Below are 21,848 nucleotides of genomic sequence, written 5' to 3'. Positions count from 1 at the left end.
CCCCTCACCATCCCACCCGATTCCGCTGTAGCATATTCCCGCGTTCCCCCACTTTCAGACACCCAAAAGCCACTTTACCGATCTGGGGATTTGAAATCCCGGTGGCTTTCTCTCCTCTTCTTGCAGTGTTGACAGTACGGGCTAGACGACTTCTGATTGGTCAGTGCCATCCATGTGATGGTGTTGACCAATAGGAATGCCTGTAATCCATACTGACTAAGCAATGCGGACATGAAATTAAAAGAGAAGCCCGGGATTGTTTTCTTTCCCCGGCACCTCTACACTGAGAACCGATCGATCGAACACCACCGATCACTCGATTCGTGAGCAGAGAGCTGTAGACTGTCAGTCACGGCTCTCTGCTCCCTCCTCGCTCATTAGAGGGCTGGGCTGTGGAGGGGGCGGTCGGCTTAGGCTCTGAGCCGGGTGTCCAGGGACTGGCCGGATCCCGCCTCTGTGGTCGTGATGACACAGAGCCTGGACTGACGGCAGTGATGTCAGCAGAGTGGACTTCAGCCCGCTCTCTGCTGAAAACAGGTCACAGGAGTACAAAACGAACAGCACTCCTGTGATCCACAGGAGCAGTCCAGCCAAACAAGCTTTGGCTGTACTTCTCCTTTAAGCCATGGGGGTTTTAAACTCCTGACCGGTACAGCGGGGCATTGCGGCAGTCTGGTACAGCTGGCCCGGGTGGGATGGGAAGGGGGTCCAGTGTAAGTTCACTTTACAGATTTTCTGTAGAGGTGAACTTAGACTTAAAGCTAATGGGGGGGAAAAAGCAGAAACCTGTTTTTTTTTTTTTTGGTCCTTGCCTTGCTTCGGCAGCCCAATATAAACAAATGGACTTCCTTATTTCTAACCATTTTACACACATGCAGTAATGCAATATAGCGGCCTGTTCAGGGCTGAAACGTGCCCTGGCGTTTTGCGTTTGTTTGAACACAAGGGTCTGCTATCTCCTGTTGCCCTCTAGTAATAACACCACATTTTTACACTGTTGTCTACATTGCCAGGGAGTTGAAATGTATCCAGGGATAATGACACTGAACGTTGTAGTGTTCCCCTTGCTCCCTGTCCCACACACACAATAATATACAAGCTCATCACTCCACTAAAGTAATAAGATATGTTGAACTTCACCTCAAGATGGTAACAAAATTTAGGTGGTGGCACTCTAAATTTTGTGAACAGTCCAAGATTACAAAATAATTTAGAAAGCATGCAGGATATTTTGGACATTCTGTAGCTCTGTTACTTTGTAACTGGCCGTGTTAAACCTTTGAATAACATATTTCCTTTTCTAAAACACTTGGACCTTTTTATATTTTTACTTTATAGTAATGTTGCATAAACTGTATACTAAAATGTTCTGAAATTGTGTAACATGTAGTAGGTAAACTAAACTAAAAAGTGCACAGTGCCCGCCAGCAGATGGCGTGCCAACACATCATAACAGACATCCTTCTAGTAACTCTGCATCCTGCACTGTTTAGGTTTTGTTCTCAGAATCAGTATTTTCAATCTTGATTTCCTAATCTTGAAGAGGTTTCTGAAATACATGCTAATCTAAGTTCAAAATTTTAAATCATACATTCATTTCCACATTAAAATTATTTCTAGCTTACTCTTATTAACCTGAACAGTCGTGACATTTGTAAGCTTACCTTATGAAGATCCCCACACATATACTTTCTTGAATTCTGTGACACATGTCCTGTGCTCTGTGAGTGGGCATTGCTGTGTCACAGAATTCAAAGATCCTCCATTCTGAACTACAGAGGTGCTTAGAGGAGTATCAGAAGGTGGTGTCAGTACAGGAACCACTGCTTGCAGGCAGCAAGGAACAGTGGGATATGTAGTCCTTTAGAGATTGAATGCAAACAGCCGATGAGAAGCTGCAAAGCTTGAAGGGAATCCAGGAAGTTGTAGAAAGAGATAGCAGGCAGGTTGAACTTGCAACATGAAAGGAGATTTTTCAAGTATGCTTATATAAAAAAAAAGAATTCTCATAACCAGTAGGTGCTTTCCTTCTGTGCCTATGCATTCTGTAATGCCTTTCTCTTAAGCAGCCCATAAATGACCCAGTTTTCTATTCTTCCACCATAGGTAGTTTTAGTGGGAATACAAGTTTCGATGCCAGATTTTACTAACAGTAGCACATTCTGGTGACATTTTGTATTACTGCTTATTGAAACTAGGGACAACTCCTATATGACCAAGACAGACTTGGGGGCTCATTTATAACAAAGAGCAAAACAACACTATCTGCTCTCTGTTATACACTGCTTTTCTACAAACATAGCTCATACTATTCATAAAAATAGTGCGGAGCGTGTAGCAGGTGGAGCTTTAAATCGGTATTAAACTCAAAAACAAAAATGTTATAAATTGCAGCTTACCAAGCCTTTAGATGTTGATGTCTGCATTACTTGTACATTCATTTCTTTTTCCTTTTATTTCATCTGGTGATCCGGCCAGTAAGATACTTCCTGTCTTAAGATGTCTGTATTTCGGATGAAGCAGAATTCTCAGTCTTGATGGGCGGATGTTAGACTAGCAGATTTAGATGGACTTGACTAACAAATTGAAGCTGAGTGCCAGCTAACTTTTTAAGCAATTGGGATAAACATTTTTTTGGAATGAAGGTTTTCCATAAATGAAAGCTGACAATTTTAAGCATCCCTGTCTGTGATAAATGGTTTGTCTAAACCCTCTAACTGCTATTTTCTCTGGACAGCTAAGTCTGTTAAAGGAAGTTGAAAATACCAGACTTACTGGCTGGATCACCACGTGAAAACGGGAAACAAATTCAGTGATCATATCTAATGATCAGGCTGCAATTTAATAGATTTTTGTTTTTGTTTAATATTAATACCACTTTAAGCATAACATATTAATTCCATCCTTCTAGAGTACCAGACCTGGCAGAGCACTTTTGTAAAGAACTTTCCTCTGCTTTTGCTTTTTACTTTTTTTTTTTAAAGCAGCCGTATGAGACGCTTAGTCCCCAGGTGAATGTAAACGGTCCTGAAAAAAAATTCCATAACTTTTTGCATTGGCAATCTTTTATTTGGAAATAGATTTCTAGTACGATTGATAGAAAATGTTTACCTTTTAACATGACCCACATCTTAAATGTTTGTTGTAAATAGTCCTTTTGTGTATGCACAGGCCAGACAATGCTGTGCCAGGAGATGTACTTGTGCTGACAAAACCTTTGGGAACCCAAGTTGCAGTAGCAGTTCACCAGTGGCTGGATATTGTAAGTATACTGCTACATATATATATATATATATATATATATATATATATATATATATATAGAATAGTGTAGACTTCTTTTCAAAAAATGTCTGTTCCTTTAGTTTGATTAGCTATCATTCTTTTAATATTATGAATTGTCCCGTGTAAAACCTGGTATATAGATTTACAACAAATGGTGCCCCAGCCTTCTCCGTTTTTTATTATTCTCATTTTTATCTTAGTGCTTCAAGAGGTAGTTGTGACACTGTGGTTTTTAAAAAGTGGGCTATATATCAAGCTGCACTTTGTTACCGTAATCATTCTGAAGAGTTCCTGTTATTGACACATTAATAAATTGTATCCTGAGTTGAAATAAGAATTGGTTACTTTAATTTGTAGTTCTACAAATAAGAAAAGGGTGTTGCTGCTTAGATTTCCCTAGCTACTTTACCTGGTTGGATTTAACACCAACTGGAAAGGTTAATGCTGTTGATTCTTAAAAGCAGAATCTCAGAATCTCCCTTTTTTTAATACATTCATTTTAATTAAAAATTGTATTTTGTTCCTGATATAAAGACCATACATTTCTGTACATCACTCAATGAAGCTTGTTTCAATGGGAAATCCAAAGAGTATTAAACTATCTGGCGAAAAAAAGAAATCGCAAGCATCCTCTAAAAGGGCAACAGACATCTGCCATGGAAAATGCAAAATCACAGTGCATGTTCTGTTAATAGATACATTTTGTCTTTCACAAGCACCTAAACAGGTAATAAGCTCAAAACTTTACACTTGGTAAATGTGGATACAGAAGTAAAAGGCTGGTTTAGGTTTATCCTCATGCTGATTCTACAGTGCATTCATAAAGTATTCAGACCCCCTTCACTTTTTTCAATTTTGTTATGTTAAAGTCAGATACAATTGTTTTTAAATTCAATTTTTTTCTCAATAATCTACACTCCGTACCCAATAATGACAAAGTGTTGTTACAAAGTGTCCTAGTACTTATGGCACTGTGATATTTCAGTTTTTTATTTTTAATAACTTCAGACCTTACTAAAATTCTGTTTTCACTTGGTCATTATGGGGTACTGAGTGTAAACTAATGAGAAACATTTCTAATTTAAACAAAGGTAGTATCAGGCTTGCAACATAATAAGATTGAAAAAAGTAAAGGGGGGCTGAATACTTAAGGAATGCACTGTAGATCCAGGGAGCATAGGAATGTTTGCTGTGATGTGTAATAAAGAGATAGTGTTAAAGGGGTTGTAAAGGTACATTTTTTTTCTTCCTAAATAGCTTCCTTTACCTTCGTGCAGTCCTCCTTCACTTACCTCATCCTTCGACTTTGCTTTTAAATGTCCTTATTTCTTCTGAGGAAATCCTCACTTCCTGTTCTGTCTGTAACACCACACAGTAATGCAAGGCTTTCTCCCTGGTGTGGAGTGTCGTGCTCACCCCCTCCCTTGGACTACAGGAAAGTCAGGATGCTCTACGTTGCAGATAGAGAAAGGAGCTGTGTGTTAGTGGGCGTCCTGATCTCCTGCTCGCCCCCTCCCCCCTTAAAGGAGGGGACGAGCACGACACTCCACACCAGGGAGAAAGCCTTGCATTACTGTGTGGAGTTAGACAGAAGAACAGGAAAGCAAAATCGAAGGATGAGGTAAGTGAAGGAGGACTGCACTAAGGTAAAGGAAGCTATTTAGGGAAAAAAATTGTAACTTTTACAACCCCTTTAACAGCAGTGGAACCACCTGGGATGTGTAATTATTTAAGGACTGGAGAGAGTATATGCTTTAAAGGAAACCGCTTGACTTCTGCCCCATCTTGCACCTCAGCCCATGCTGTCCAGAGCTAAGACTCATGCCCCAGTCATACAGTATTCTAACATGAATACTACAGTTGATACTCTTGTATTGGACTGTTGAATGTCAGGGGGTGGGGTTTAGTGTTGAAGTGAGCAGGACATCTCTAAAGTCAGATCAGAAGTTGTGGTCTCTCTATAAATTTTAATGTGTTGGATAAAGCCCTTGAGCCTTGGGGTGGTGAGTTAGCAGCATATTCTCCCATGCATTTATCTTCAGAAGTTTGATTTAAAGTAAAATTCCTGGATAAACCCCTCTAATCTAAACTCCAGTCACATGATCTTCTGTGCGTCAGCCAATGCCGGATGAAAGGAGAAGAGAACACTGGACAAAGGCTGGAAATGCCCTGGAGCGGTGATTAGTTATCTTTAAAAATGCTCCCTCTCCCCTTCTAACACTCCTGACTAACCTATGTAAGAAAATATCTGTATACTTGCCTATTTTCAGGTGGTTCCAGTCTGGTCACGTGATCAGACTCCCCTGTGTCAGCCAGCGAAGGCTGCAGGGGAGAGGAGGAGCCCCGACTACGAATGGGCTATAGTAAGCCTATGGGTGATATTGCCACTACTGGGCATTGCCAGCCGTTCAGCGTTCTCTCCTCCCTTCATCCAACACTGGCTGACACACAGAAGATCATGTGACTGGAGCGGCCTGAAAATGGGTAACTATCATTCTTACACAGGTAAGTGAGAATAGGTGTTAGGAGGAAGGGGGGCATTTTTAAGATTAGCTAGGTTTATCCTGGAATTCTACTTTAAAGTTACATAAAGGGACAGTTCTCCTTTGTTTAATTTTTTATTATTTTATTTTTTATTTATTTTTTTGCTGGAAAACAATCTCTGAAACCAGAATATGTAAGTTCTTTGGAAATAATCATGCATTTTCTCATTCATACCAGTATAGCCGAATATATAAAAAAAAAAAAAACTGTGTGCAATTTACTTTGTAATATTTGACTTTGTTCTTTAACACCACCAGCCAGAAAAATGGAATAAAATAAAATTGGTGGTGACCCAGGAAGATGTGGAGTTGGCGTACCAGGAGGCAATGATGAACATGGCTCGACTAAACCGAACTGGTACTGAAAATTGCTCTTCAGTCTGTTTCAGTAGTACACAATATTTAGTTTTTGCTTCTGTTTTATGTGTGGAGCTTTGTATTTCTTGCTATTAAACTTCATTATTACTCTTCCTTTTCTCCTTATATACACAACCTGAACAGTTTCGGCAAGGGCTTTTCCAGTTGAGTATTGGTTTTGGGGGAATGCAAGAATCTTATCTGCTGCTCTTTTTTCCTCAAACCTCTCAGGATAGAAATCTAGAAAGCCACCACTGGTGACTTGTTTTTTAAGGTTGCTTGCCCTGGAGCTTTTATCTGTTCCTTTCCCAACTTAAATAGTGAATACCCCAAATCAAGAATGTGCATAATGGGTGATTTGACGCTTGATATGTACATTGTTTTTGCAGGTCTATGACTTGCCAAATAGTGATAGAAGGATGAGGATGACAGCCCTTCAGTAGTACCTTCAAAAGCAAACTGGCAGTGGCAGCTTCCCATATTTCTACCCTGACCTCTTCCCTCTAAAGCAAATATGATACATGATTATAAGAAAACTGGGTTCAAATTCAAATGTAGGAATACTGTTTCTACAGTTTAATTCTGCAGTTGCCAAGTGTTAGCACTTTCTATTTAATATTTCAGTTCTGAAAGAAAGTAGCATAGAGTTGGATGTACCCTGGACCACAGTAGATTATATAAAATGGCTGTGACTGGAGCGTATCTTTGTATTTTATGTTTCATATTTTGTGTACTTTACACGATTTTTGCAAGCAAGCTAAGGTTATGGGGTCTGTATAATATTTATGTTTATGTAGTGGTTTAAATATTAATTCTGTTATGACATTCTTGCTTGCAATAACCTCTGAATATTATGTGACCTTTAAGCTTGTTACATGGCATAATACAACTATACCTTTTAATCTTATCAGTGGACTAGGTTGGAATAAGAACTACGGTCAACAGTGTTCTTTTACAGCTTGTTTGATATCCATGTCAGGATTTTACCCAGGGAAACCTCTCTTTCATAAAAGATGGAGGCTGCCAGTTCCAGCCTTCCTTTCTGAAAATGCTAGTTCCTAGCTGTCATGCTGATCTTCTTTTTTTAGTCACTAAAAGAAAAGTACTGAAGCCAATAAAAGGTGTATCTGAAGTTCAGACTTTGCTCTGATTTCTCTTATGCCATGCTTGTTCCAGGTAAGCAACTCCGAGTACATAGCATTAAAGTCAGGCACATGGCTAATTAAAAAGGCGGTCAGAAAGGAAAGCCCGTGTATTTCTCACGTTTTCTTTACCCTCCCACCTGCAGATCTTACAGTAAGGGGGAAAAGTATTTGATCTCCTGCTGATTTTGTATGTTTGCTCACTGACAAAGAACTGAACTTAATGGTATGTTTATTTTAACAGTGAGAGACAGAACAACAACAACAAAAAATCAGAAAAATGCATTTCGAAAAAGTTATAAAATTGATTTGCACTTTAATTGAGTGAAAGAAGTATTTGACCTCTTCGCAAAACATGGCTTGGTACTCGGTGGCAAAACCCTTGTTGGCAATCATAGAGGTCAGACATTTCTTGTAGTTGGCCACCAGGTTTGCACACATCTCAGGAGGGATTTTGTCCTTGTTCTGACTCAAGACTTCATGGTACATGGCTCCGTCCATCGTCCCTTTCAGTCTCACTGTTTAAAATAAATCAACTATTAAAATTCTAGGCAGATCATTTCTTTGTCAGTGGGCAAACGTACAAAATCAGCAGTGGATCAAATATATTTTTCCCTCACTACTAATTGTAACTCCAGGCATAGACTAAAACATTATTTGGAGCTTTTAGTGTCAACTAGCAACTGACTGTGAGCCCAAAATAATCTCTCATCACTTGCTTCCTTATCAGATTTGATATGTGCCAGATCAAACCAACCTTGTTTTAGCTCATTGATATATTTTGGAAATGAAAAGTTGCTCATTTGTTGGCATTGGCCCAAATTTGCCCTAAAACCCTTTCTCTGTAGATCATGTCCCAACATTTGTTTACTCCCTGTGACATCGGCCCCTGACTTAAAAAAAATAAATAAATCAGGGGCATCTACTGGGAAGATCGTTACTATTGATGTTGACATGCCCTGAGATCTACAGATATGTTGCTACTTCATAGTGTCACCAAGCTACTAACAAAGATACTCTAGCCCTACTAGCACATACAGATACACACTAGGGCAGTTGGCAAACAGACTGGGGCTCCTTGTACACACAAATACTCTTACATAGGCAGAAACAGAAATGCACTTGCCGTGTTAATTTTTGGCTGTTTTTTTTTTTCAGACACCCCCTAGTAGTGAAGTTTTATTCTAAGGAACCACAAAGAGAGACTTCACAGCTCATTCACACCAGTGAGCTGTGCTCAACATATGGCTGCTGGTACACACCGAGAAACAGTGCCAGTTTGCCGATCCTGGCTCATTGCACTGTGCATTTGTTTTTTCTCGGAATGTTATTTTTTGTTTACCTCAGCAGTCTTACACGAGGTGTGAGGGATGACACTTTGCCTAAGGCCCCTTTCACACGTGCGGACCGTATGTCCGCTTTTTCATCCATCCGTTTGCGGATGAAAAGGGACATACATTGGTCCCTATAAGATCGCGGATGAACACCCGCTGACACCCGATCTCGTCCGCCTCCGCAAAGATCCGATTTTGCAGAGTGTGCGGGGACCGCCCTGTCATCCGCCAGCTCAGCGGGGATCAACGGAGCGATCCCAGCTGAGCATACGGAGCATACTGAGGCGGATCATTACTGATCCGCGTTATGTGAATGGGGCCTAATATTAACCACTTAACATCCGCCCACCGTCAAATGACGGCGGGCGGAATGCTCTATTGTTCCGACAGGACGTCATATGGCGCCTGTCTTTTAAAGCCTCTAGGGCGCGCACCCATCGCATCACTGGGCACATAGTGCGCATGCCCGATGGCCGCCGGGCACCTGCGATTGCCCAGTAACTGTGCAGGGACGTGGAGCTCTGTGTGTAAACACAGAGCTCCAGGTCCTGTCAGGGAGAGAGGAGACCGATCTGTGTCTCTTGTACATAGGGACACAGATCGGTCACCCCCCACAGTTAGAACACACCCAGGATACACATTTAACCCCTTCCCCGCCCCCTAGTGGTAAACCCCTTCCCTGCCACTCACATTTATACAGTAATCAATGCATATTTATAGCACTGTTCGCTGTATAAATGTGAATGGTCCCAAAAATGTGTCAAAAGTGTCCGATATAATGTCGCAGTCCCGAAAAAAAACGCAGATCGCCGCCATTCCTAGTAAAAAAAAAATTTAAAAAAATCATTATGTCCCCTATTTTGTAGGCAATATAACTTTTGCCCAAACCAGGTTATTGCGATTTTTTTTTTAATTTTTTTTTTTTTTTTACCAAAAATATGTAGAAGAATACGTATCGGCCTAAACTGAGAAAAAATATACATTTTTTAAAAAAATTGGATATTTATTATAGCAAAAAGTAAAAAATATAGTTTTTTTTCAAAATTGACGCTCTTTTTGTTTATAGCCAAAAAAATTCGCACAGGCGATCAAATACCACCAAAAGAACGCACTATTTGTGGGAAAAAAAAGGACGTAAATTGTGTTTGGGAGCCACGTCGCATGACCGCGCAATTGTCAGTTATAGCGACGCAGTGCCGGAAGCTAAAATCTCGTCTGGGCAGGAAGGGGGTGTATGTGCACAGTAGGCAAGTGGTTAAAGATATGTGCTTGTTTTTAATATTTGCCCCAAAACAACACATGCTATTTTCTTAGTCTTATTATTTCTGTCTAACCTTTGTACAATGTGGCAAGCCATTGCCCTTAAATGATGGTGAATTTCCTGCACAGTTTTTCTATTGATAATTTATGACATATACATCCAAGATTGTTTTGGCTGTGAGTACAGTAAATATAGAAAATGGTGTATATGTGCGCCCACACCACCAAGCTCTTGAGGATACAGTTAAAAAACACTTAAACACCAATCAATAAAAATACAAATATTACCAGTCTGTGGACAGCTGATCCTCAAACAATGTGTGTGACAGAAGCGAACAGCGCTCCTACATCTTCCTAGTTGATGTAACTTGCAGATAAATGCAGTGCTGGTGATAAATTAATTGATAAAATTGTTCCACAGGAGGGCTCCAAAAAATGACGCTCCGATGTGCAGTAAGCTTTGACTCCCACTCTATTAGCGAATCCCTCTCCCTATGAAGTGTACACTTACCAGAACTTGGCAATTAAAGAGCCTGGATGGACGGTCACAGCAATCCTCCTCGTAGGCTGTTAGTAACGCTGCTGGATGATTATGGGTTAGGTCTGTCAGGACATCAGGGAATGATTGTCTCGTCCCGCTGATCCGCTGATCGTCCCTCTGTGTTATCCACCGCCATGATCGTCCTCGCTCAGAGATCCCAAAGATGATACTGTGGTCTCATAAAAACAGATAACGGCAACGTAGCGTAATCCCGAAAGGTGATTTATTGTTTAAAAAAACTTTTAAAATCGCTAATGCTATGTGCATAGGTTCAAAGACTTGGCTCGATACAAAAAATGTCAGCACAAGCACCGGATCATGGGGTTATCGCTATGCGTTCTCTTATTTTCAGATGATAGCTGATTAAAACCCCCCTCTCATCTCTCCGGCAGCCTAGCTGACCCTAAATAAACGCTGTGTGCTTTTATCCTTGACATGTTTCATTGAACTGACTTCATCTGAGGTTGAAGTCATCTTTGGGATCTCTGAGTTGAGCGACGACGATCGGGCGGTGGATAACACAGAGGGAACGATCAGCGGGACGAGACAATCATTCCCTGATGTCCTGACACACCTAACCCATAATCGTCCAGCAGTGTTACTAACGGCCTACGAGGAGGATTGTTGTGACCGTCCATCCAGGCTCTTTAATTGCCAAGGTCTGGTAAGTGTACACTTCATAGGGAGAGGGATTTGCTAATGAGTGAGAGCGGGTGTCAGAGCTTACTACACATCGGAACTGTTTTATCTATTTATTTATCACCAGCACTGTATTTATCTGCAAGTTACATCAACTAGGAAGATGTAGAAGCGCTGTTTGTTTCTGTCACACCCAGTACAGTAAATATACTGAGCAAAAATTTTGCCGCCAGCCTTACCTTGGAAAAATCTTTCAGATAACCGATCCCCTTTAGAGCTCTTGAAATGCCCATAGACACACAATGGTTACTGTTGCTTCACATCTGTTCACTGTATCTTTTTTTTTCTTTTTTACTGCAGTTTTAATTGTTAATATAATAACAAACATTTGTTTATCACTGTATACATTGTGCAACAAAGGTTGTCTCTCAACATAAACTAGTGATATAGCGAACTAGATGTTTTCAGTATGTGAAGTCTGTAAAAGTAAGGCAGAGGTTAGTCTGCCATTACCATGTTAATATTGCATGATCTTTAAGGTTGACGTTTCACCTGGTTTCTCGACACCAGCAAATGTGCAAAAACACAGTTTTATCTCCTAGCATTGTGTTATTTCTGTTCTGCTTCATTTGTGTATATTTAGGACTATTCTGTGCTTTGTGCTGTTGGGGAAATGTCATAAAATCTCATAACAATGCATACGGCTGTAACATTTTATTGGTTACTGTGTGTAACAGCAGTTGAAAGGTTTTCCATACCTACCTACCTGGAAAAAAAATACATTACTTCTACCCACATCAGCTGGTTTAAACTAAGCACCTTGGGGTCCATGCACACTGGGCTTAGAAAAAAAAAAACACTGCTTCTACAGGGAGTTTTGCAAGTTTTTTTTTTTTTCCTCTCATGCCTGTAGAAGATGCTCAATGTTGTTCTATGTGTCCACATACATAAGGATGTTTAGAGGCAGAACAATTAAATTTCTGGATTGCTTTTTTGATAGGCAGAAAAAGAAAACGCTTAATGCTTATAAATGATTCTAAACGTGCCATTTAGGAGCATTTTTGTTTTTGAGTGTACAATATGAGCAGAGGGGAATGTTTTGGGGGGAAAAACGCTTGTAAAAGCAAATGCCCTGGTGTGCATGGACTCTTAAAGTGACTGTCACTCCAATATACCAAAGCAAAAAAAAAAAAAAAATGCCGACAGGTATAAAGTTTAACAACCTCTAGTGCCCTTGTTCTGCTTGAATGATGGACTCTTCTGTTTAAGTAATTTTCCAGCACTTCTTTTTTCAGAAATTAGTTCCCTTTAAAGTGTGTTTCCACTTTTGCGGTCACATTTGAGAAAAACAGGCTATATGCTTGTTATGTATCGCTGTTCAAACAGCATACTACTTTTTAAAAAATATTTCTCACCTTTTCAGTGTTTCTGATGGAAAAGTGTCATGGCTGACTGTAAGCATTTTTGAGCTAGCTCAGTGTGATCTTTCCAATAGCTTGAACTTGGGACTGGCTGAGTCCAGTTCTTATTAACATACAATAGAGAATTCTAGCTCCTGAACTAGGGGTCAACCGATATAGTTTTTTCAGGGGCGATACCAATTTTTCGGCTGCCTTTCAGGCCGATAGCTGATATCATGTGCCGATATTCTGTACATCACCGTCACCTGCCACCCAGATGCAGTATGTCACGTGCCACGGTCACCTACCACCCAGATGCAGCATGTCACTTGCCACCATCTCCTGCCACCAGATGCAGAGTGTCATCTGCCACCGTCACCTGCCACCAAGATGCAGCTTGTCACTGGCTACAGCGGTGATGCGAGGCGGGCAGTGAGAGATGTCCTTTCTCTGCTGCCCACCGCACCACTAACAGATTGGCAGAGACTGCAGCGAGTGCCACACTGGGACAGGGGGAAGAGGTCTGAACAATATCGGTACGTTTCTGACCAATAGTCACATTTCTCAAATTATAGGTATCGGCCCCCGATAATCGGCCACTCCGATAATCGGTTGATCCCTATCCTGAACCTTCAACCTCTTTTGTTAAGACAGACCCCATGCTGAAAACTGGTACAACCGATGAGATGATATATTTCTGCATAGTACACATGGGGTTAATTATGATAAACACGACTTTCAAGCCCCCTCATAACAAAGAGAACAAAGTAGAATTGTTCCTTTGGAAGCTCCAGAAAAGAGCATCTTAAAAGGGTAAGCTACAAGTCTATTAGTGATTGTAAAGGTGTTTTTTTTTTTTATAGCCCCTTCCCAACCAGCCGCCGCAGTTGTACTGCAGCAGGTTTGCTCCCCTGGGGGAAACGACATTGCCTTACATCAGTTCACCTTTTGGCCACTAGGTGGCACTCGACCGATGCTCGCTGCCTCAGCCAATGCGAGTGCCCGGCGGACACGATGACCGCCGGGCACCCACAATTGCTTGTGACAGAGCGAAAAACAGGATCTGTGGCACTGACAGTCATACAGTAATCGGTGCATTTTTATAGTCACTGGTCCCAAAACTTTATCAAAAGTGTCCGATTTAACTGCTGCAATATCGAAATCCCAATTAAAATTAGCTGATCACCGCCATTACTAGTAAAAAATAATAATAAAAATGCAATAAATCTATCCCCTATTTTGTAAACACTAGAAATTTTGCACAAACCAATGAATATACACTTAATATGATTTTTTACCAAGAATATGTAGAAGAATACATATCGACCTAAACTGAGGAAAATATTAGGATATTTATTATAGCAAAAAGTAAAAGATATTGTGTTTATTTTTTTTAAATTGTCACTCTTTTGTTTATAGCGCAAAAAAAATAAAAACCACAAAGGTGATCAAATTCCACCAAAAGAAAGCTCTATTAGTGGGGAAAAAAAGGATGTAAATTTTGTCAGTTAGAGCGACGCAGTGCCTTATCGCAACAAATGGCCTGGACATCGAGCAGCCAAATCATCCGGGGCTGAAGTAGTTAAATAACAAATACTCTCTCTGTGAAAGGGTTTTGCACAGAGCAGCCCTGATCCTCTCCCCGTGTCCTCTTCGGGGAGTGCCCCCATGGAAACGTGCTTTCCCTGGGGGCACCTCTGCTGTGCCATTGCAGGACTCGGCCCCACCCCCGGCTCCCGTGTCACTGAATTTGATTGACAGTAGCGGGAGTAACAATCTATCCAGTGAGGACCTGAGACAGAGACTAAAGCTGCTGGGCAAATGCTCGTCGCTGGAACAATCAGGTTGAGGTAAGAAAAGGGAGGTCTCTGGGAGGCAGCTGCAACACAAAAGTTTTTTCACCCTAATGCGTAGAATGCATTAAGGTGAAAAACCCGGAGACTTTACAACTCCTTTAAGTATGCTATGTGAATGGGACAGGTAACAAACATAATGTAAGTATTATCTAAATTTGGCATCAAAAGTGGAAATACTCTTTAAATTTGTCAGTATGAACTGGGGAAAAGGCCATGCAGCTCTGAGCTGGGTGGTTCTTATCAAACAGCTGATTGGTGGGGATAAGATAGGCACTGCATCTGCCACTCAGCAGCATGGGACATGCCTATCGCATGTTGTTTTTCTAGGTGAAAGTTAAACTTTTTATTTAACATATACTTCTACTCATCTATACATACAATTAATTGCACATATCTAAATGGGGCCAAAGTTCTGTGTACCGTTCATGTGAAATAATCTGTACTGGAGACTTTTGAACTATTTTTAGAGACTGTATATAATCTTTAAAGTGGTAATAATGAGTGGTAATAATAACAGGTGCAATGATTTGTACCCAAATTTGACCCAAAATTATAATTTGGTGATGCTAGTTAACACTAACCTGTTATCCATATCTAAATTGGAGAGAAAATGTGTAAAGTTTTATATTTTGTTGGTTTAACCCCATTAAATTGATAGAAATTTGAATACATTATACATCACTGAATTGTGCGTTGCTGTGTTGAAAACCCTACATTATTCAATCTGTCTAAATTAAACATTCTCTGTTTAATAATCATCAACTCAACTGTAGCAGTTGTATATATTTTTTTATTCAATTTAAACCTCATTCAGAAAAAAATGGACAGCAAGAGATAATTGATAGCCACAGTCTTGTTTTATTATCACTACAGTTTATATTTTAGGACATCACAGTAATGTAGGTCTAATAAAATAACCAGCAGCGTTCCAATTTTGTTTTTATAGTTTGTTCTTGTCTAGACAGATCCCAAGAGCAAGTTACCCGATACATAATTTGCTATGTGGTGCTTTTCTGGCCTGCCTGTCACTTTACGTACTGTATGTGTATCTAGCTATCTATGAGATGCATAGATTTCAAGACACTTAAGTAACTAGGATATGTTTGTACTCTTTCTTTTTCCAGCTGCCGGTCTTATGCACACATTTAATGCACATGCCGCTACAGACATAACAGGTTTTGGAATTTTAGGACATGCACAAAACTTGGCTAAACAGCAACGAAATGAGGTTTCCTTTGTAATTCATAATCTGCCTGTACTAGCTAAGATGGCTGCTGTCAGCAAGGCATGTGGGAATATGTTTGGTCTTATGCATGGCTCTTGTCCTGAAACATCAGGTAAGTTTTACTATAAGTGTTAAATAAGTATTAATATACCACTGGTTTAACTGCAATCTTATGTTTCATTTACACACCATCGTATGCTAATATATTGTTCCTCCATGAGCTTTATTTTGAACTGATCATGTGAACAGGCTATGAGCATTCAGATATTAACGTATTCTTAACAAGCCATAAATGAGAGAAAGGCACTCACTGACTTTTGTAGCTACAGGCATTGTAGAGCAATTCAGTTTTAACCACTATATTAAGATCGTAGCAGTTTCTCTTATCGTCCATGGACGGACACGGCTCCTTAAATCTTGACAAGTGGGTTATGTTCCTGTTCACAGGAGAGGACTAGGCAGAAACATGTTGGATAATCAAATACATGTTACTTTTAACAGTCGAACAGCCCTGCCCAGGGGGCGGTCCCTCCAGACATAACCCTCCTCCCTGCAGCATGCAGCCTCAGTTTCGTTCAAGGACATATGGCTCCCTTTTGGGCCCAGCGCCCTGAGGAAAAAATATATTTTATTCACCATGGCTTCTGTTTCAGAGATGGTTTTCCTCTATTTGGAATGCTGGTCTGCTGACCAGGCCTCTAACTTATGCCCTGGCCGATTTACCCTTCAAGGGTGGGAGGCCTTTTGAGTCCTCGCTGGACGACATTATCTTATGCCCATCTCTGGGGTGGGGGGTCGGCTTTGCAGGTTCACTGCTCGGTGAACCTCCCTGCTCTCCGACCAGTGGGTCTGCGAGGTGGTCTCTTCGGAGTACTAGATAGGGTTCTTTCCTATGCACCGAACAGATATTTTTCCCTCGTATCTCCCTTTCCTTCCGGCTCTTTGGTCTGCCCTGGGGCAGTGTGGGACTTGCTAAGCTGCGGGGTCATTTTACCTGTCCTGCAGGATGAGATGTTTGAGGGTTTCTATTCGAATCTGTTCTCGGTCCCGAAGATGGATGGGGTCCGTCCGATTTTAAGCCTCAAGCCCTAAATGCGTTTGTGAACGTTGGGTAGTTCCGCATGGAATCCATTCGTTCGGTGATAGCTGCGCTCCATCCGGTGGACTTTCTGGCGTCCTTGGACATCAAGGAGGCATACATGCATGTCCCATTTTGCGCAAGTCACAGAGGTTTCTGTGCTTTGCGATGGGGGAGAACCACTGTCAGTTTGTGGCCTTCCTTTTGATCTGGCGTCAGCACAAAGAGTTTTCACCAGGGAGCTTGCACTTATCCTAGCTTTGCTGGGACTGCGAGGCTTTGCCATCGTGGGCTACTTAGTCAACTTTCTTCTGAGAGCAGCTTTTGGCTCAGAATTGGAGGTGGATGTGTCTATTCAGACCCCCCGAGAATTCTGGTGGGTGTTAACCACTTCCATACCCGGCCTATTTTGGCACTTCTCTCCTACATGCATAAATCATAATTTTTTTGTTAGAAAATTACTCAGAACCCCCAAACACTATATATGTTTTTTTAGCAGACACTATAGGGAATAAAATGCCGGCCATTGCAACTTTTTATCATGCACAGTATTTGCGCAATAATTTTTCAAACGCCTTTTTTTGGGGAAAAAAAACGTTTTTGTGAATTAAATAACAAAACAGTAAAGTTAGCCCAATTTTTTTGTATAATATGAAAGATGAAGTTACGCTGAGTAAATAGATACCTAACATGTCACGCTTTAAAATTGCGCACACTCATGGAATGGCACCAAACGTCAGTAACTAAAAATCTCCATAGGCGTCGCTTATTTTTTTTTTTTTACAAGTTACAAATTTAGAGTTACAGAGGAGGCCTAGTGCTAGAATTGTTGCTGGCGCTCTAACGCACGCGGTGATACCTCACATGTGTGGTTTGAACGGCGTTTACATATGTGGGCGGGACTTACGTGTGTGTTCGCTTCTACCGGGGATAGGGGCGTTTAAAAAAAATGTTTTATTATTTTATTTTTTATTTTACTCAATTTCTTTTATTTTTACACTTTTTTTGCCATTTTTTTTTTTTTGATCACTTTTATTCCTATTACAAGGAATGTAAACATCCCTTCTAATAGGAATGGTTTGTGACAGGTACTCTTTATGGAGAGATGCAGGGTCAATAAGACCCCACATCTCTCCTCCAGGCTGGAAAGCATTAGATCGTGAAAAAAAATTCACTGATTGCGATTGCGATTGCGGCTGTGTTTACATTCCAGGACCCGGGCGTGACGTCATAACATCGCGCCCGGGCCTCCGACGATCATAGAGATGACTGGTGACCATCTGGTCACCAGTCTACTCTATGGTGTCCATCGGACACCGGCGGATCGTTTCTCTGGGTCTCCGATGGCAAAGGAGAGCCTGGAGAAGCACCGGATGGCGGCGGGAGGAGGGGCGTCCCCTCCCGCCGCTATGATCGTTCTTATGGTGCAGGGATTCGTCGGCTGAAGAGATGGATATCTGAATGATGCCTGTGGCTGCAGGCATCTTTCAGATATCCCCACTGAAAGTCCAGGACGTCATATGACGTTCTTGGGCTGGAAGTGGTTAAACATTTTGGAGTCGGTCCTGGTTCCGACTCAGCGTTTGGAGTACCTAGGGTTGATTCGGACTCCTCAGTGGCGAAGGTCTTTCTTCCCCTGGAGAAATTGCAGACTCTTCAGTCTTCGGTGAAGGTCTTGGCATCACGCAATCGGTCATCTCCCCGTTTTGCATGCAAGTCCTGGGCCTGTTGGTAGACTCCTTCAAGGCGGTACCGTATGCCCAGTTCCTCACTCGTGTTTTCCAGAGGGAAATACTGTCCAAATGGATCATCAGCTTTAGGTGCGCCACCTAGTCAGAGTCTCTGTGAATTGGTGGCTGAGATCCCGGACCGAAGAGTCAGTAGTTTCTTCTCTTCGAGTGGATGGTGATTACGACGGATGCCAGCCTCACGGGTTGAGGGGAGTGCCTGCGGGGTCCAGTCGGCCCAGAGTCGCTGGACTCTAGTGGGCCTACGGCCACACCACCCTGAATTAGCTCGCTCTCGTCTGATCTCGGTAGCTAACCAGGGTCGGGCCTGGTTAGTACTTGGATGGGAGACCGCCTGGGAATACCAGGTGCTGTAACTCCTGTCTACCGATCATTGTCCTAGTACTTTGGGCGATCAGGCTATGCCTCTCCTCTTGGTCGAAGAGGTTGCAAGGTTGTCCGATCTGGATTCAGCCGGACAACGCCACGGCCGTGGCTTCGGTTTACCATCAGGTATACCGGCAGGCGGACTACTAGAGTCGCCAGATGCTGGACCAGGGCGACTGGTCTTTGTACTTGGAGGTGTTTCAGCTCCCTTGCAGGAGGTGAGACTCACAGGGCATGGCTCTCCTGGCCGCTCGTCTCAACCACAAAGGTGTCGAAGTTCATGGCCAGGTCTAGTGATCCCGTACAGACGCGTCAGTCAAGTTGGTGGACCTGTGGGGTCTGTATCGGCTGCTTTATGCCTTTCCTCCATTGTAGTTGCTTCCTCGGCTCCACAGAGTGGAGGCTGAGGGGATCCCGATGATTCTAATCGCTCCAGATTGGCCTTGGCGTCCTTACTACGCCGATCTTGTGCGCCTGGTGGCGGGAGGACCTTCTGTCTCAAGGTTCCATACTTCCTTCTGTTGTACAGTCACTGACTTGCACGACATGGCTATGGGAAGCCAGGTTTTTAGAGACCGAGGTCTGTCCGACTCGGTCATCTCAACCATGCTGAGGGCACGGTAGTCTTCTTCCTGGAGGATCTACCATTGCACCTGGAAGGCCTACATCTCTTGGTGCGAAGAGATGGGGTGACGTACCCGGTGTCCAGGGTCCTGCTGTTTTTTTACAGCTTGGAGTGGATCTAAAAATTGCTTAAAGCACCGTTTGGGGGCAGATTTCAGCCTTGGCTGTGTTTTTTTTTTTTTTTTGGCGGCGGCCTTTTGCTGCCCATTCCCAGGTGTGTACCCTTTGGTGTAGGGGGGTTTGTCATATACTTCCCCTCTTGGCCCACCTTCTCCCCTCTCAGTTCTTCAGGAACCTTCCTTTTGGAAACATCAGAGAGATTCTTCTCTTGACACTATCTCGAAAGGTGGCATTTTAAGTGACCATTACTGTCAGAAGGGTTTCTGAGTTGGTGGTCTTGAATGAGGACTTTGTTCCTCCTATCCTTATGTCCTCGGCCGGCGCATCCTACGGAGGTTGCGCTTCATACTTTAGGCGTGGTACGCGCTTTGCGGGTGTACCTGCCTGCTACGGCTCTGTTTCGGAGATCTGTCTCTCTTTTTGTGCCGGTGTCTGGTCCGCAAAAAGGGCCTGGTGGTCTCGTCGACCACCATTTCTCGGTGGATCAGGCAGACCGTCATACAGTCCTATGCTCTTAGGGGGCGGGCGCCCCCTATTCCGGTTACGACACTTTTTCGACCAGAGCAATTGGTGCTTCCTGGGTTTTCCGACATCAAGCGTCTGTCTCACAGGTGTGCGGGGCGGCGACTTGGTCGTCCGTTCACATTTTTTCCAAATTTTACATGGTTGCTGTGAGTGCATCTTCTGATGCTTCTTTCGGCAGCTAGGTTTTGCTGGCGGCTGTTTAAAGTTGCACCTCCTCCGTTGAGGAGCTCTGCTTGTTTTGGGGTGAAGTTAAATTGGTTTTACTGATACTGTTCCCACCCCTCATTTTTTGACACTGCTTGGGGACGTCCCACTTGTCAAGATTTAAGGAGCTGTGTCCATCCATGGACGATAAGAGAAAATAGGATTTTTTGTACTCGCTGTAAAATCCGTTTCTCTGACGTTCATGGACAGACACGGCACCCACCCCTCCTTTTTAGGTTTGTACTGCTTGTTACGAACTGAGGCTGCATTCTGCAGGGAGGAGGGTTCTGTCTGGAGGGACCGCCCCCTGGGCGGGGCTGTTCAACTCTGTTAAAGTAACATGTATTTGATTATCTAACATGTTTCTGCCTAGTCCTCTCCTGTGAACAGGAACATAACCCACTTGTCAAGATTTAAGGAACTGTGTCCGCCCATGGACGTCACAGAAAAGGATTTTACGGTGAGTACAAAAAATCTGAATTTTTACTGCTCGAGGCTCTTCTTTGCAGAATCAAGTGTGTATGTGTGTGTATATATATGTATATATATATATATGTGTATGTGTGTATATATATATATATATATATATATTATATATATATAATATATATATATATATATATATAATGTGATTCTGCACTTCTGCCTGCAGGGGGTGCGCTGCTTCTGCTGTGATTATTCACAGCAGATGATCTACAGTTGTTGGGCACTGGATGTCTGCTGGCACCTACCGATCATTGGTAATGCACACAGAACTGAGTTCTGCCTATGTAAACAAGGTAGATCTCAGTTCTGACGGGGAAGGAATACATTTCATGTTCTTGCAAGGCATGGAACAAAATTGATCCCTTCCCTTAGTAAAAGCACCTAACACAGTGCAAACGCAAACACTGGCTAGGCACACAGTTAACCCTTGCCCTGGATGTTTAACCCCTTCCCAGTTAGTGTCATTAATACAGTGACAGTGCATATTTTTAGCATTGATCACTGTATTAAAGTGGATGTAAACCCTCCATTCACCCAGTGAAGTGAACAGCCTCAGCTCATACACAGGGGTGAACTAAATCTCCCTACATAGGTTTTACATGTATATCTGCTTTCTTCACATTTATATACTGTTTAGAAAGTTCAGATGTGTTAGGAAATGTTCTCTTCCTGTTCAACACAGAGTGTAATGTCTGGGCACACAGCCAAGATAGCTAACATTGCTGATTGGAGGAAAGGCACACACACCTTCTCATCATAGGCAGAGACTCTCAGGTGTGTTTTGTAACAGGGCCAGCTCCCTGCTAATCTATTTAAAGCAACCTCCCCCCACAGAAATGTCAGGCTACTTTTATCTAATGTGACCGAGAATTTGTTAGGAGTTATCAGGCTGATAACAGAGGAACGGTTCAGGAGAGAGCTTAAGGGACTTGGCTCTTTAAAGAGAGATAACAAAATACTGCAGATATGTGCCCAGCTCAAATATCATGAATTGGGTTCACATCCACTTTAAGCCTTGTACACACGATCGAATTTTCCGCAGACAAAGAGTCAGACTTTTGTCCGAAGGGCGAGTGCCTGGATTTTGTCTTCCATACAAACGACACACAATTGTT

The 21,848-nt window shown here is 42.3% G+C and overlaps 1 protein-coding gene, 1 long non-coding RNA gene and 1 pseudogene across 3 annotated transcripts in view; 2 read left to right on the top strand and 1 right to left on the bottom strand.

Moving 5' to 3' along the window:
- Positions 1-21,848, top strand: part of SEPHS1 (selenophosphate synthetase 1) — an 89,412-nt gene that overhangs the window by 64,442 nt on the left and 3,122 nt on the right. For both annotated transcript variants that reach the window (XM_040343411.1, XM_040343410.1), the window contains exons 6-8: positions 3,172-3,262; positions 6,087-6,186; positions 15,482-15,694. In XM_040343411.1, coding sequence (XP_040199345.1) covers positions 3,172-3,262; positions 6,087-6,186; positions 15,482-15,694 — 404 coding nt within the window. The remainder of the gene's footprint in view (positions 1-3,171; positions 3,263-6,086; positions 6,187-15,481; positions 15,695-21,848) is intronic.
- Positions 7,543-11,022, bottom strand: LOC120931711. The gene is made up of 2 exons (XR_005747894.1): positions 10,210-11,022; positions 7,543-7,841 (listed from the first exon to the last, which is right to left on the bottom strand). It is a non-coding gene; the product is annotated as an uncharacterized LOC120931711 (long non-coding RNA).
- On the top strand, positions 18,649-18,767 carry LOC120933861 (annotated as a pseudogene).

Source organism: Rana temporaria, chromosome 3 (assembly GCF_905171775.1).
Source record: "Rana temporaria chromosome 3, aRanTem1.1, whole genome shotgun sequence".
NCBI lineage: Eukaryota > Metazoa > Chordata > Amphibia > Anura > Ranidae > Rana > Rana temporaria.
Note: the sequence above shows the minus strand (reverse complement) of the source record. Positions and strands in the feature narration are given on the sequence as shown.